The sequence below is a fragment of the Manacus vitellinus genome, unplaced genomic scaffold (assembly GCF_001715985.3).
Source record: "Manacus vitellinus isolate BGI_N305 unplaced genomic scaffold, ASM171598v3 scaffold_8_pilon, whole genome shotgun sequence".
Taxonomy (NCBI): domain Eukaryota; kingdom Metazoa; phylum Chordata; class Aves; order Passeriformes; family Pipridae; genus Manacus; species Manacus vitellinus.
Genome location: NW_021940864.1, coordinates 9,503,013 through 9,516,551, shown reverse-complemented (window position 1 = coordinate 9,516,551; position 13,539 = coordinate 9,503,013). Strand labels below are relative to the sequence as shown.

The 13,539-nt window shown below is 39.1% G+C and overlaps 1 protein-coding gene across 6 annotated transcripts in view; it reads left to right on the top strand.

Annotated features, from left to right (window-relative positions):
• Window positions 1–13,539, top strand: part of RPS6KC1 (ribosomal protein S6 kinase C1) — an 82,988-nt gene that overhangs the window by 26,681 nt on the left and 42,768 nt on the right. For all 6 annotated transcript variants that reach the window (XM_029965054.1, XM_008932936.3, XM_018085218.2 and 3 more), the window contains one exon: window positions 6,791–6,909. In XM_029965054.1, coding sequence (XP_029820914.1) covers window positions 6,791–6,909 — 119 coding nt within the window. The remainder of the gene's footprint in view (window positions 1–6,790; window positions 6,910–13,539) is intronic.

Sequence of the window (13,539 nt, the reverse complement as noted above, 5' to 3'; positions counted from 1 at the left end):
TGTTAAGAAAAAAAAAGAGGAAAAAAGATCACCTCGAGCTGTTTTACTGTAATGAGTTTAACCTTTGTCTTGTTTTTTAATATTTACAGGATTTTTTTCAGCTGCAGAATTTGACCACCACCTCAAAGGAACTCATTGTTAATATAATATATAGCATACTAGAGGCGATGAGCTAGTGGGCTTATTTCACATTTCCAAACTCCCACCTACTGCTAAAATCTATAGCTCTTCCCTTGATGCTGCAGTGTCCATCTACCTCAGCACCTGCCACATTTCACTTAAGTAATTGTTTGAAAATTAAAGGTTACCCACTCTCCTGTGAAAGTTGGTGGAGACTCGTTCCAAAATCAGCAGCTCTTCCCCTTCCTGAAATAAATTTTGGGGTTATAAAGCTGTGTCCAAAGTCATCACAAACCTGTGCTGGATTATGAGTCGCATTGTCATTTATGGTGTGCCTGAGCTTTTGTTTGGCTATTATGGACAAAGGAGTCTGCTTCACATGATGTAAGAAGTGTTTGCCCTAAGAAGAACAGAGGTCCTCTTGAACCAATTAGGCAAAAATAACAGCTGGGCTACCCACTAATAAGGAAGGTGCTGCTAAACCTCTTTTCATTGTGAGAAGAAATAAATCTTTTAAGGCTTACTCCCTTGCATTTTTATAGAGAGCAATTCTTTGAAAAATTCAGCAATCCAGCTGGGTGATATGTGCAGGAAGACTGTGAAGAAGATAAAGAAACTTTTAAAAATAAAAAATGGTATTATAGCTGTTAGATTTGGCAATTATAAATGTTTCATTGAAGATTTCAGTATTTAGAGAAAGTTTTACTGTTTAAATTGTTAAGAACATGGAGTTTGGGGTTAGCACAACAGGCAGTCTCCCACAAGTTCCTTGTAGCTTGTTCTGCAAGAGGACATTCCTTCCTGGAGCAAATCTCTTCTGATATCTTCTTTAAATAAAGGCAGCCCACATATATTTTTAGTAAGTCTGAGAGAAAAGCAGGAAGAGGAGGCTACAGAGGATTGGGACAGGTAATGCTAACTTTTTAGCCTTACCTTTTCTGTGAAAATAACCCCATCCTGGCCAAACAACTGGTTAGGTAGGGAGACCACCTATGTTGCCCTGACAGATTGACTCTTCCTGAGAGAATCTCTAACGCCTCAAGGGGGATGATGTGGAAGTGGTCAGGCACAAAGAAAGGAAGGAGTATCTAGAATTCTTGTGTGGGTGCTACATACTGTGATTTACTGTATATTACTGTGATTTACTGATTTTTTTTTTTTTTTTAATATGGTAGTGGCAAGTGGCAACTAGAGTAATCTGTGCTACTGTCCTGTAAGAGGCATATCTTCTCCAGGACTTTATCCTGGAACTGTGGAGGAGATTAGCTATGGAGCAGAGGAAGTTTGACAGCACTTCTGCGTGTCTGAGATGTGTTCTGTTAGTACCCCAGATTATTTTGGGGAAAAGGGCAGGTTTTTTCCATGGTCTTTACTGCCCAGGTGTTCTTTATTTGGTTTTTTGTTTGTTTATTGGATATGGCCCCCTTTCAATAGCTTTTTGCTGTTAATATCTGAATGTAAGTAATTTTCCTACGTGATAGAATTGTGGAAGGTTTGATGCATGAATAAACAGTTAACTGAGCTGAACACTTTGACATTGAGTTAATTAATCTCTCAAAGGTGTGTCCTCTTCTGATGTGCTCTGAGATGTGAGTAAAGACTTTTTGAGCAGAAAACAAACAAAAATTTATGCTACTGGTCTGTACATTGTGGAAATGCTGCTGCTTTGTCTTTTTTTATTCAAGTCAGTGGACTATGGGCAAACGAGCAGGCAAGTCACAGATGAACTCAATGGCACAATTATTCTGATATTTGTGGTTTTCCTCTATTCAACCCTCAAAATAATTTGAATGTTGTTAGGAATGTCTGTCTTTGTAAATATATCATGGCTGAGCCATCCTTAGAAATAAAAATTGAAGAAAAATTTTAAATTATTGGCTGTTGTCCTAATTTCCTGGCTACTGTTACTTTGGTCAGTGGGTGGCCTGGTCAGCCTTTCCAAAGCCAATTTTCATTTTAAGATATTTTTATTTCTTTGAAATAGGCCAAGCCTTTGGAAAATGAGGGAGCAGCCTGCTTGTGCTTATGTGGATGAAGGCTTATATGTGCAACAAAGTAGCTGTAGAGTTTTTATATTCTGTTTGCAGTAATAGTAAACAGAGCATCTAAAATAACCACTTGCACATTGCAACAAACACATCATCATTTGCTTAAAAAGAGTTATAATTACAGTTGACGAAGCATGGACACCATAAAAAATGCATTAGTTTGGCTTGACACATTAATTACCTGTTTTTGCAGATGTTTTTATATATTGTTGTGTGAACAGTTTACAAAATAATTACAGGAAAGTCATATGGAAAATAAACTAAGTGGGTGGTTTCTCGCCTTAATATTTTCATTCATGTGAATCTGTGTGAGGCACAGCTGCTCCGTAGCAAATGCAGAGGGAGAGAGAGAGACGGGGAATCTTGAGGGGGTTTTTATTCTGAGGTCTCTATGATCAGCCTTGCTGCACTTTTATATCTTGCTTTAGCAGTGTAGTTTTTAAATGTGTAAAATGACATTGCTGATTTAATCCCAGTGATCAGGAGAGGGGAGAAGCTTTGATCCTGATCAGATGAAACATAAATCTTCTAGTATCTAGGAAAATAAATGAAAAATCAATATTATTTTAAGCAGGATGATCTTTTATGAGCAGTTGTAAAGATTCATCAAAGGCTTTGACACAGTTTAAACATTTCCTGTTTGCTGCCATTTAAAGAAAAATGCCTTTCAAGTTTAAATTGTAATTAGAGAGATACCTCTTTAGATTATTGTGGACTAACCACAGAATGGAAATAGGAGCTCAGTATGCTCAAGCAATTTTAAAATCAGAAGTTCCTAACTAGAAATAAATTATTATTCCTAATGTATTATAAAATAAAATAGATTCTATTGAGAATATACATTTTGCATAACTAAAAACACTATTCCATGGCAAAATGTAACATTGCATTTTAAAAAAATAATGCATAAAGTCTGAATCACAGCTTTAACATCTGTCAAATATAAGGATTTGTTCTAGTACTTTGTTTTAGTGATTTATTTGGTTTTAAGTGAAGAGTTCTATGACCTCAAATTTGACATAAATGCTAAAGATTATTTTGAGTTTAATGGGGTCTTTATTGTTACTCCCTGTGTTTGAGGCTTTTAAAGTAGCGTTTATTTGTTTATTAAATTAATATCCTGTATTTATTTACAGATTTTTGTGGGATATTGGCTGTTTAAATGGGAATTTGTATAGGAATGCAGTCTTTTTCATTTTCTTGTTTAAATTAATGCAAAGAATAAAAAGCCAAAATCCTATTTCCATAAATCCAATTCTTAAACACTCACCTGTTAAAGTATTCAGAGACTGAACTGTTAATGATCTTATTCACAAATAAGATGCAAGAACTTGATGAATAAATCTTGTTTAGTGAATCCACACCCTTTTTATGGCTAAAGATTTTAATGAGGCAACAGTTTGCAAATGTTATTTAACAAATTACTCAGGAAGGAAAAGTAGAAGGAAAACTGAAATTAATGTCTTGTGAAAGTAGGGAGAACAAAGACAGCTCCAAGGGGACATCCTAGCCTGTTTGCGTTAATTACTGTAAAATTACTGAAGCATTGAAAAAAGGCAATAAACATCCAAAGTAAATACACATAACTAACAATTAAGCAGTAAGCTTGACTTTTATGATAGCCTTAGACACTAACCTAGCAGTTTTCTACCAGTCTGCTTGAAGGAAACACTGGCCGAAGAGTTTATTGTTGCTGTTTTATTGTTGTCTTGTTTTCCCTGAGCGACTGCCACTTTGTGTGTCAGAGAGAACGTGGGTGCTCACCAGTGGATCGGCACAAGAAAGTTTTATGGTGGATTAACATTATGTGCAGAGATGAAAGTAAGAACGTTAGTCACGTTTTAAGGAATTGCAACACACACTTATAAAAAAATACTGTGTATCTATTCTCTTCTGATAAAGACAAATTCAAGTTCAAACAGTTGAGTGATGTTTTGTTTTTTTTTTTTTTTAAATCCTGGATGGGAACAAGACTGGCAGTCTCATGTAGTGGAATCTAGGTACAAAGTGCCCTCTGTCTTTAGAAAGAGAGAAATTACTGAGAAATCGATACATATCTGTAATATTGAATGCTAAAGTGCACTGAATTTCTGACTGTCCTGCTTCTTCCCAAACCAAGTGTACATGAAGGTTTTTGCAGAGCAGGGCTCTGAGTCTCTATCCAAGGAGGTGACAGCACTTTTTCCTCCTGCTGTGAGGTGCATAGTAAGATTTACAATAGATCACTTACCACAGGATTTGGAGTAGATCCGAAGTCTCTTCTGCTTATTCTTGATGGAGTCTGTGTGATAGTTCCATGTGTTCGGGTAGTCTCTAGTCATGGTATGAAAAAAGTGGGAATCTCTATTTTATAATGAGGTCAGAATGACTAGTGGCACGTCATGGCAACATAAAGTGAAAAAGTGCCTGTGCCGTCTTCACACTCTAAGATTTGTTTAAAGCAAAAGCAATGATTCATTTTCTCTTGTTTGGGGCAGGGGAAAAACAGCAGCTCTGATAGCTTACAAGAGAGGAACTCTCCATGAAATTTCTGAAGAGATATTGTACTTAATTTTTGATTGTTCTCTGCCATCTAGAAAGTGTTTTGGGAAAACTGAACAGACAACCTGCCTATTTAACCCATCCAGGGTTCAAGCTAGCCAGCTATGGTTGACTGAAGGATTAGAGCGAGTCCTCCTGCCCTGAGCTGCTGGAGATACACGGCTGCAGCTCATCTCTTCTTCAGGTCCTGCCAGCTGTGAAGCTGAGTGCAAGTTGCTGAGGGGCTTGCATGTGTGCACACATGCTCTGTATGGACATGGTTCACCACAGGTGGATTGGCACAGGCAGAAGGATATGGCCTCTACAGGCACCTGCATAACCACTGGCAGCGTGAACAACCCAATGTCTTTTGAACTATTGCTGGTCAGGGAAAGACTTGCTGTTCAGCTCTCTCTGGTAGCTCTCCCCAGGGTCCATGGTCTAGCTCTCAGACACTGTGTCTGACTGGCCTGCTTATCGGTCTTGAAGTTTGTTGGCGTATCTTATACACAGAGAATAAGGAGTACAGTAATAGTAATGCAGAGAATAGTGAGAAACAGTTTTCTAAGAAGGTGAGACAGGCGCTGCTCAGATACAGGGTTCAGTCAGACTAGCGTATTCACTAGCAGCCTGCTTATGCACAATTTACCCATGAAATTTCCACCTCTTTTCTCATGGTTGTGCCCCACATCCACCTTGACCCTCCCTTCAGTCATGCTCTTAAAAATTTCACAATGTCTTACACATTGCCACAATTGCCCCCTGAGAACCTCCCACAGTAAGTTTTGAATGCAAGCTTTTACACAGTAAGTTCTCCCTTGGAAATTCCATAATAAACTTGCTCTTTTTTATGAGACTCATTCTTGATAACCCACAATAATCCTATTTTTTCGTTATCAATTACCAAGTTGCTGGTTAAACTCCTTCAAGGTTACACTCATGTTCCTTTCATGGCCCGTTGATCAGTGTCTTAGGAGTTTCAGCCTTCCTTATTGACTGTTATCTGCTGTTGGTTAGGATTTGTGTGTTTAATTTATTACCTCTCCTGTTTCTTGCCTTGTCTTTCATGTTGAGTAGCTGTTAGGCAGATAATCTTGCGGTTCCTTGCCCTGTTGGAGCATCAGTTTGAGGGGTGCTGGCTTGCACCTGGCAGTGCAGAGCCCGTTGCAGTCAAGGCTGTGCTTCTGCAAGTCTTGGATGGCCTTCGTTAGGGCTGGAAGAGACTGCCAGGACTGTATGAAGTCTCTACCTCTAGGACAGTTGTCTCTATCTTATTTTCAGCATAGTAATCTCAGTCTCTGTTGTAACAATTGCGTCTCACAGTCTTTTTATCTGTGCCTGGCAGTTGACTGGTTGGGCGTTGTCATCACAAATTGAGTCAGTTATAACACTATACTGCTCATGATGTGAATGCCTAAATATAAACTGTAAGTTTTAGAGTGAATACAGAATTTGTGTGGTATCGTGGGATTCTCACCTCTTGTAGGAGTCTGGGTAGATTAGAAATAACACAGTGGTGTTATTTTATTCACTTCCCATCTGGGAAGTGAAGTAATTGGCGCAAGTGCTTATTCCTTTCTTCCCGTGTTACCCTAAGTCAAGAGGCAAGGAATGGCTAGCATTGGAAAGCTGTGAGCAAGAGTTCTTGGGGTCTCTCGTGTTGCCTTCTGGTTTTTAATATCATTTCTACACTTAATTTGTACTTAGGAAAGTCCATACTGGAAACCTGAGGGAAAAATAACTTTTTTGTTTTGTTGTAAATGTCTTATTCTGTCTTTCCTAATTGATTCTGCTTTTTTAATATGACATTTGGATCAGTGGTTTGTTTTAGTTCTTACTTATGTTACCATAGGAACATATACCAAATCTCAGAAATATTAGGTAAGGCTTTTTATTTACCTTAGTCTATGGCAAGGCTTAAATTGTTATTTTTGTAGAACTCTGAGATCATAGTACTGGATTTTTAGAAGATGTATGTCTGTAGGTTTCATTACGGATAAACCAAAGGAAATCAAAAAGGTAGAATCAAAGTAGTCATGTGCTTTGATTACTTAGTACCTCTCTCTTTGTAGAAAACATAACTTTTTTTTTTCTCTATTGAGGTGAATCAAGTCCAACTCGTCGAGAAGCAGTGAAAAGGAAGACTGCAGAATATCTTATGCGTGCTGAAAAAATTTCCAGTCTCTACCATAAGTCCTCTGAAGATGCATCTGTTTCTATGGTAGGCTTTAACTTATTTTTTCAAACCAGAATTTGGTATTATTAAGTTGTCTTGTCTTTTAGCAAAGCATAATCAAGCTTAAGGTTCAAAAACTAGCTAGAATTTCTCTTTTGGGAGGCCCGAGGAGTATTTTGATGTTACACTTTTGCTAAGTTGCCATTCTTTTCTGATTCTTGTTGGTGTTTCATAACATTATGAAGAATTTTTGGTTTAATACAGGGCTGGTTTTCACATGCTTTCCTGCTGCTTACAGTTGATGAGGTAAACATTTTTCATCATACTAAAGAATCTAAAGGTAAAGCAAAAAACCACACTAGAATGTAACATTTAATTTGACTTTTCCATGAGAATATTGCTTGGCCCTGTAGGGAGTGAGAAAGCTGTTGGTTTCTTCAGCTTAGCACATAGTGGTGTGTCAGAAGTGAGTCGAGCACATGATAGAAGAGGTCAGATGAATTTTCCACAGAATAAGTACTTAATTGTGCAAAGGTTATTCCTGATCCTTTCAAATGTCTCTCTTGGATATGCTCGTATGATCAACTCCTTGATTTTTAGGAAGTTTCTGTACTATTCCCACTTTCTTGAGCACAAACACCCTTATCTGTACTTGCACAAAAGACAAACACAGCTTGTTCCAAGATACCCTCAATAAATTTCTACTTTGCCCTTCCCCAAACAGTTCCTTTGGGACTTATCTGTTCTTACTTTAGACTTTTACCGCAGTCATGCTAAACTGTCTGTGATTGTCAATGACTGCCCTATTGTAGTAAGTACAAAAGCTACCAACTTCCTGACTCTCTACTTTAATATCAAGTGAGGACAAAAGGCGCAGAAGATTATTGCATCTTACTTTGCACAGATCTAAAAGTGCTTTAAGGAGACCACTGCTGCAAAAATGGGAAGGCTTCTAAAATCTGTCTAATAAGTAAATTAAAAAAGCAAAGACACTGTTCTGTAAGGGTAGCTTTTTTTATGTTGAGAGCCCACAAGTACAATTTTGAGGATGTTCCAAATGGGATACATTTTGTGAGGTTTGGAGTCTTGCTGTTGCTATGAATTGTACTTTGAACAATTTAGTATTTTGGACTGATATGAACTCCTACCAGGTACTCTTTTCTTTGGGTCAAACGCCCCTGAAAATGGGGAAAAAAATCTATATTGAATGGAAACCTCAGTGTGTTTGGAAAGTGCAGAACAAGAGAAAAAAAACCACAAGCAACCTATTTTTGCCTTTTTATAAGTTTAAAAATTAATTGTGGTTGAGAAGGAGGAAGAAATAGGTTGCATTTTTGTATGTGAACTTGAGAGGTAAAGTATTTCCTCTTTTATGCTGTACTAAGACACATGCCTTCTTTGCAGATCCAAAGAAAAGCAGATTTAATTGGAATAAGACAAGAAAAAAGAAGTGGTGAGAATAGAAAACCATTCTGTGCTGAAAATCAAAATGGACAAGTTATGGCAAACCTGATTTTGCACAAGCAAGATGTTGCACCTGGCTGATTCTCATTTTTACAAAAGAACCCCCATGTTTCTATGATTTAGTTCTGGTTTTTTCCTAAGTTTGTACATTTATTTTTATGTCCTTTATTTGCTGCTCTTCATAATGCATACATTTTACTTTTATCTTAGAGCTTTGGAATTTTCTGACATCAAGGGCAGATGGTGCTGATGGGTCATGATGGTTGTGTTGAGGAACAGCTTGTCTCTGAGCTGATAGCTGAAAGTTAATCAGGAGAAGGACTTCTCTCCAAAAGTTATTCTAAGGGTAGGGGTAGGAACCACAAAGAATTGGCATGCTCTGTACTTTGGCTTAGTGGCTTAAGGAACATGAGGAATGTGACTCTTCCTTCATGTTAATTGCTGAACAGACTTGAATTCTTGCACTGTAGTTACTGCTTATTCTTTGTACTGCCCAATATAGTTTAAATTAAGAGTTTGCATGAATTTTTCCCCCTCATAGAGACAGTGATAAGTGCACTGAAATGACCTGCACTTATATGCAATGTGATTCTTAGGAATGGAGACATGCAGATTCTTTGTGTCCTTCTCCTAAAAAAACTAAGTCCATATTGTACAAGGTTAGTGCAGGACCTGGGCCCTATTAAGACTGGAAGAGTGCAGTTTTGTTATGGTAAGCATGGTTCAGTGCAGGGAATGTCAAGGGCAGTGAGGATGCTGAGACCATTCCTTGCAGGAGGAGGTCTGACTGATAGACAAGCCTGGGTGCTCTTGTTCATGATGTGATGTTACCAGGCAGAACTGCTTTGTCACCCACGTTTGCTGTAGATGGCTTTGTGTTTCCTATTGTGCCCTTACAAGGAACCATCATGGTGATCAGCATCAGAACTAGGCTCACATGCCTTTCCTAGACATGGAATTCTACTTCTTTTTCACCCACCAGGCCAGGGAACTGTCCAGCAAGGGAAGAGAGAAGCTCAGAAGTGCAGGTTGGGTTATTGCCCTGCACTTCTCAGCCTCTCGTATCTCCCAAAGGCTCAGGCTGCCAGCCATGTGCTGAGCCACATGCAGCAATCTCAAAAGACTGTGCCCACTACCCATACCCCAAGCTACCCATTTGCCATCTGAACACCACATGAAGGCAAAGCACAGTGGCTTGCTTTTCTCTGAGGTCCTGGGGCAGGAGAAAGTGAGCCATTCTTTCGTGGCTGGAAATGCCAGACACTTGCCTCTTTGAAGACCAGATTTCCCTAGAGGAAAAAGTCTGGCATTTCAGAGCTGAGAAGCAAAAATTATCTTTGGTGCCATGGAAACCAAACAAAGAACAACAGTACTTTGTTACTTTTCTTGCCTCAACAAAAATTCAGCAGTGTAACCCTCAAGGATAGCATCCTTAGCAACCACCCTGCTGCTGGCAAGTGCGAGTGGTGAAGAGAGAAACACAAGAAGAGGGTGTTTGGAGAACCCTTGGCACTGTTAAAAAAAGGTTGTGGATAGAGGGCTTAATGATGGATAGAAGATTTCTTAAAGCTGGAAAGAAACACAGGGAGCTGATGCAACTGTGACCGTGAACTGGGAACTCACTTGACAGAGTCTTGTAAACACTGAGAAAAGCCTTGCTGTGACCCATAAGAGTAGGAGATGTGGGGACATCTTCTGGAGCTTGTAAACAGACATGTAGACCTTCTGGAAAAACTAACTGCAGCAAATGCTGTCCGTCTCTTCCTCCTTTGGCACAGCATGGCAGCTTCCAGGACCTTCTCTTCGACAAACGCTCCAGAGCACTGTGTAATGGCAGCAGTGGGTCATTTTGCTCGTTCTCAAGCTGCATTTTCTTCTCTGCCCCTTTATAAGTAGCAGCTCTGGGGAGCCACTTCCAAACCTGAAAGGGGGCTGTAGCAACAGCCTCTGAATCACGCTGGATTGACTGTCAGAAAGGTGACATAGCTGACATAGCTGTCAGCTGCAAAGCCCAGCGCAGCTGTCTGTACAGGCTGTGGGTCCATTTTAACTTTGGTAGTTTTATAAAACATACTTTTTCCCTCTTTGAAATTAGTTCTGATTCTACTCATGCCTAACTTCTTACATTCAGAGTTGTTTCTTTTTGCACTGTTATGAAAGCTATTGTCTTTTAAAATGTCAATTATTTTTGATTTTCAAAGCAATTTACTAACAAGAGGTACATGCAAACCCGATGCCCAAACAGAAGAAGCAACTTTCATTCTTTGTGGTTTTCATAAGATATCTTCCTAAAATTCTCATTAAATGTGCATGAAAATTACATGAAGTATAAAGAAAATGCAGTACCATAGTTCTGTGAGATATAAATTTAACATAAAATAAGAAATTCAGTCTCAAGGCTTCCAAGATCACATCCAAGGTGTGTCCCAGCTTCAGGGAAGATGCATTCTCCAATTGGTTCTCACTGAGGGCCTTCTGAAGCACACTGTAGTTTTCTGTCGTTCAGATGCAGGCAAAAATGCAACCTGCTTTTCTCCTGATGCACAGGTAGGAAGGGGCTGGGATGGGGCAACACCAGGAGAACTGGAAGCACTTTCATACCCATGAGGCAATGTATCTGCCACAAAACAAGGCGTCTCCTTGCTGCCATTGAAGATCTGGCTATGCTACAGGTAGATAGTTATTGAAGTCATCAGTCTCAGACCTCTGAATGGCAAGGGGAGATCGTATTTTGATGTGCAGCTCTGCACTGGTGTTCATGAAAGTTCTTTTCTTTTTTCTTATCCTGAGGATCTGTGGTGAATGCTGTCAAAGGTGGCAGCATTAGCAGTTAAATTAGCAGAGCTTTCTCGGTGAAAGAATGAAGAGATTAAAATAAAGATAAAATATTTTATTAGAGGAGATCTGGGGAAAACAGCAGTTGTGCTGAGAAAGCTCTGAGGGGGCAGTGCAAGGTGCATCACTGCTGGAGCACAAGGGTTGCTTTGTGTAACCAAAGGAGGACCAGGACCTTATTTTTCACTGCATCCTGGGAAGTAGAGGGATGTAAGGAACTCCACAACAGGTGCTGGTATACCCCAACCTGAGATGTGCACGTGATGTGGTTCTTGGGATTGTCCTATGCAGAGCCAGGAGTTGGATGCGATGATCCTTGTCGGTTCCTTCCAACTCAGGATATTCTATGATTTCCCATCAAATGGTGTTTGTGTTACTGGGCTACGAAAGTGCTCTTACCTTAAATGAGGTTAATGTGAGAGGCCCTTCCTCTTGCCTGGTTGGTGGTATATTTCTCTTTCTTCCTCTGCTCTTATAACTGCTGACCATGATGCCAAAGCTGAGGCAAGAGCTATTGCCACATTTCCTTTTGTGGCTTGCAAAATTAGAGCTTTCCAAAGGCAGGTGGTGGCCACAAGCTGCTGAGTCTTTGCAGAGACATCACAGTCAGCATCCTTTTCTATTTGCAATTAGCACATGATGCTGGCCAAAGGGTGGTGGTGGGAGAGGAACTGGTGATGCCAATCCTAACTCAGATAAATCCAACAGTGCAGCTCAGAGTGTAGTCTGGAAATAAAGGGCCTGACCACAGGAGAGATGATCCTGGGATACCTGTGCAACATGCCAAGCATTCAGATAGGATGTTGAAGGTCTTTAGGCAGAGGTAACCTACCACTTTCTTTAGAATACAAATACCTTATTTCTAAAGGCAAACAAAGCTTTTGACTTTTTGTTACCCTCCTTCCTGTATTATTATTTTTTTTTTGGTCCTCTGTTTTTGATGAGAGTGGTGTTTTTTAGTTATTTTTATTATTGCTGCCTAGATGCTGAGCTTGGATTTTTACTCTATTCAGAGGAGCAGGCGGTTTCATAGAGTGCTTAATTGCTGCAGTTCTGGGAATTGGGTATTTAGAGTTTGCTTCCGGCTTGCCTCACAACAGAATGTGATGCCTCCCCATCACTGGGCTCTACTATTAGACTTTGCAACAGTGAAACCAAAGTACTGTAAAGGGCAAAAAATAACCTGAAACTGATAAAAGTGGAGAAGCTATTGGGAGCTGTGGAGATGTAGATGTGATTGTAAATCCTTTTAAAGTAAGAAGTGACTGTAGAGCGCATATATGAAAAACAGTGTGTGTACACAGTATTGCAGACTGTGCCACCATTGGTCATACATTAGAGAAGGACCTAAAATATAAATAATGGGTTTTTTTGAGCTCTTAAGATGTAATGGGTACAGGAATCTAATTGTATAGCATTATTAGACAACTATTAACTTCTGTAGAGATGTATGAACTTAATTCATGGTTGAAATGTTATTCATAAGAGAGAATTTTAAAAGCTTGATTATTGAGGAATAGTTATAAAATGTAATAGCAAGCAGATAAAAGTGGAAATCTTTTATAGTAGTCTAGAGGATTTGGAATTGTTATCTTCCATTTAATGTATTCCTTAGAATGCTTTTGATATCTTGTCATGAATAAGTGTTAGCACAACTCTTTGTTTCAAAGGAAATATTTGATTATTGCCAAAAAATTGCACATTCTCAGAATGCTTTTAACAGCTTACTAGAATGTGGAACGTAAATTAGGTTTGGAGAAAAAAGTTCATGCAGAGTGTTCTTTTTTTTTTCTTCTTCCTGCTGCAGCCTTCAGTTTTAGATTGTAGATTCTGGGCTGTTTTCTCCTAACTGCAGTTGGTACTTCTGCTTGACAGTGTTTACATTATGAAACAATTATGAGATCTAGACAAATAAATGAAGATAAGTAATGAACTCTTTTAAACACTGAGCCCATAAAAGCACACTTTTCTCCATGCTTTCTGAACATGTATTTATAACCCTTTCTTTTGGATTTTGTGTGCAATGCTTAAATAGGTACTGAGTTTTAGGAAGGAATTTGGAAGGAGAGGTTATTGACTGGCAACACAAAGGGGCTCAGTTTTGGGAAAGGCTTTGGCCTTTGAGGATACTGCAGTAAGGATGTCAGAGGGGAAAAACTAGGGGGGGAACAAATGGTACTGCCTAGTTCAGCATCTTGGAGTTTATGATCACAAGTGAGAAATTTTCATTTTCCCTGATAATTAAGCATTTCATCCACAGCATAATTGCTTACCAGCCATTTTCCAATGTGACATAACTGTTACATATTGTCTCAGGATGCTGACAAATTAAGTAAACAACTTTTACGTCTTAGAAACCTAAAAATCAAGGAGTTT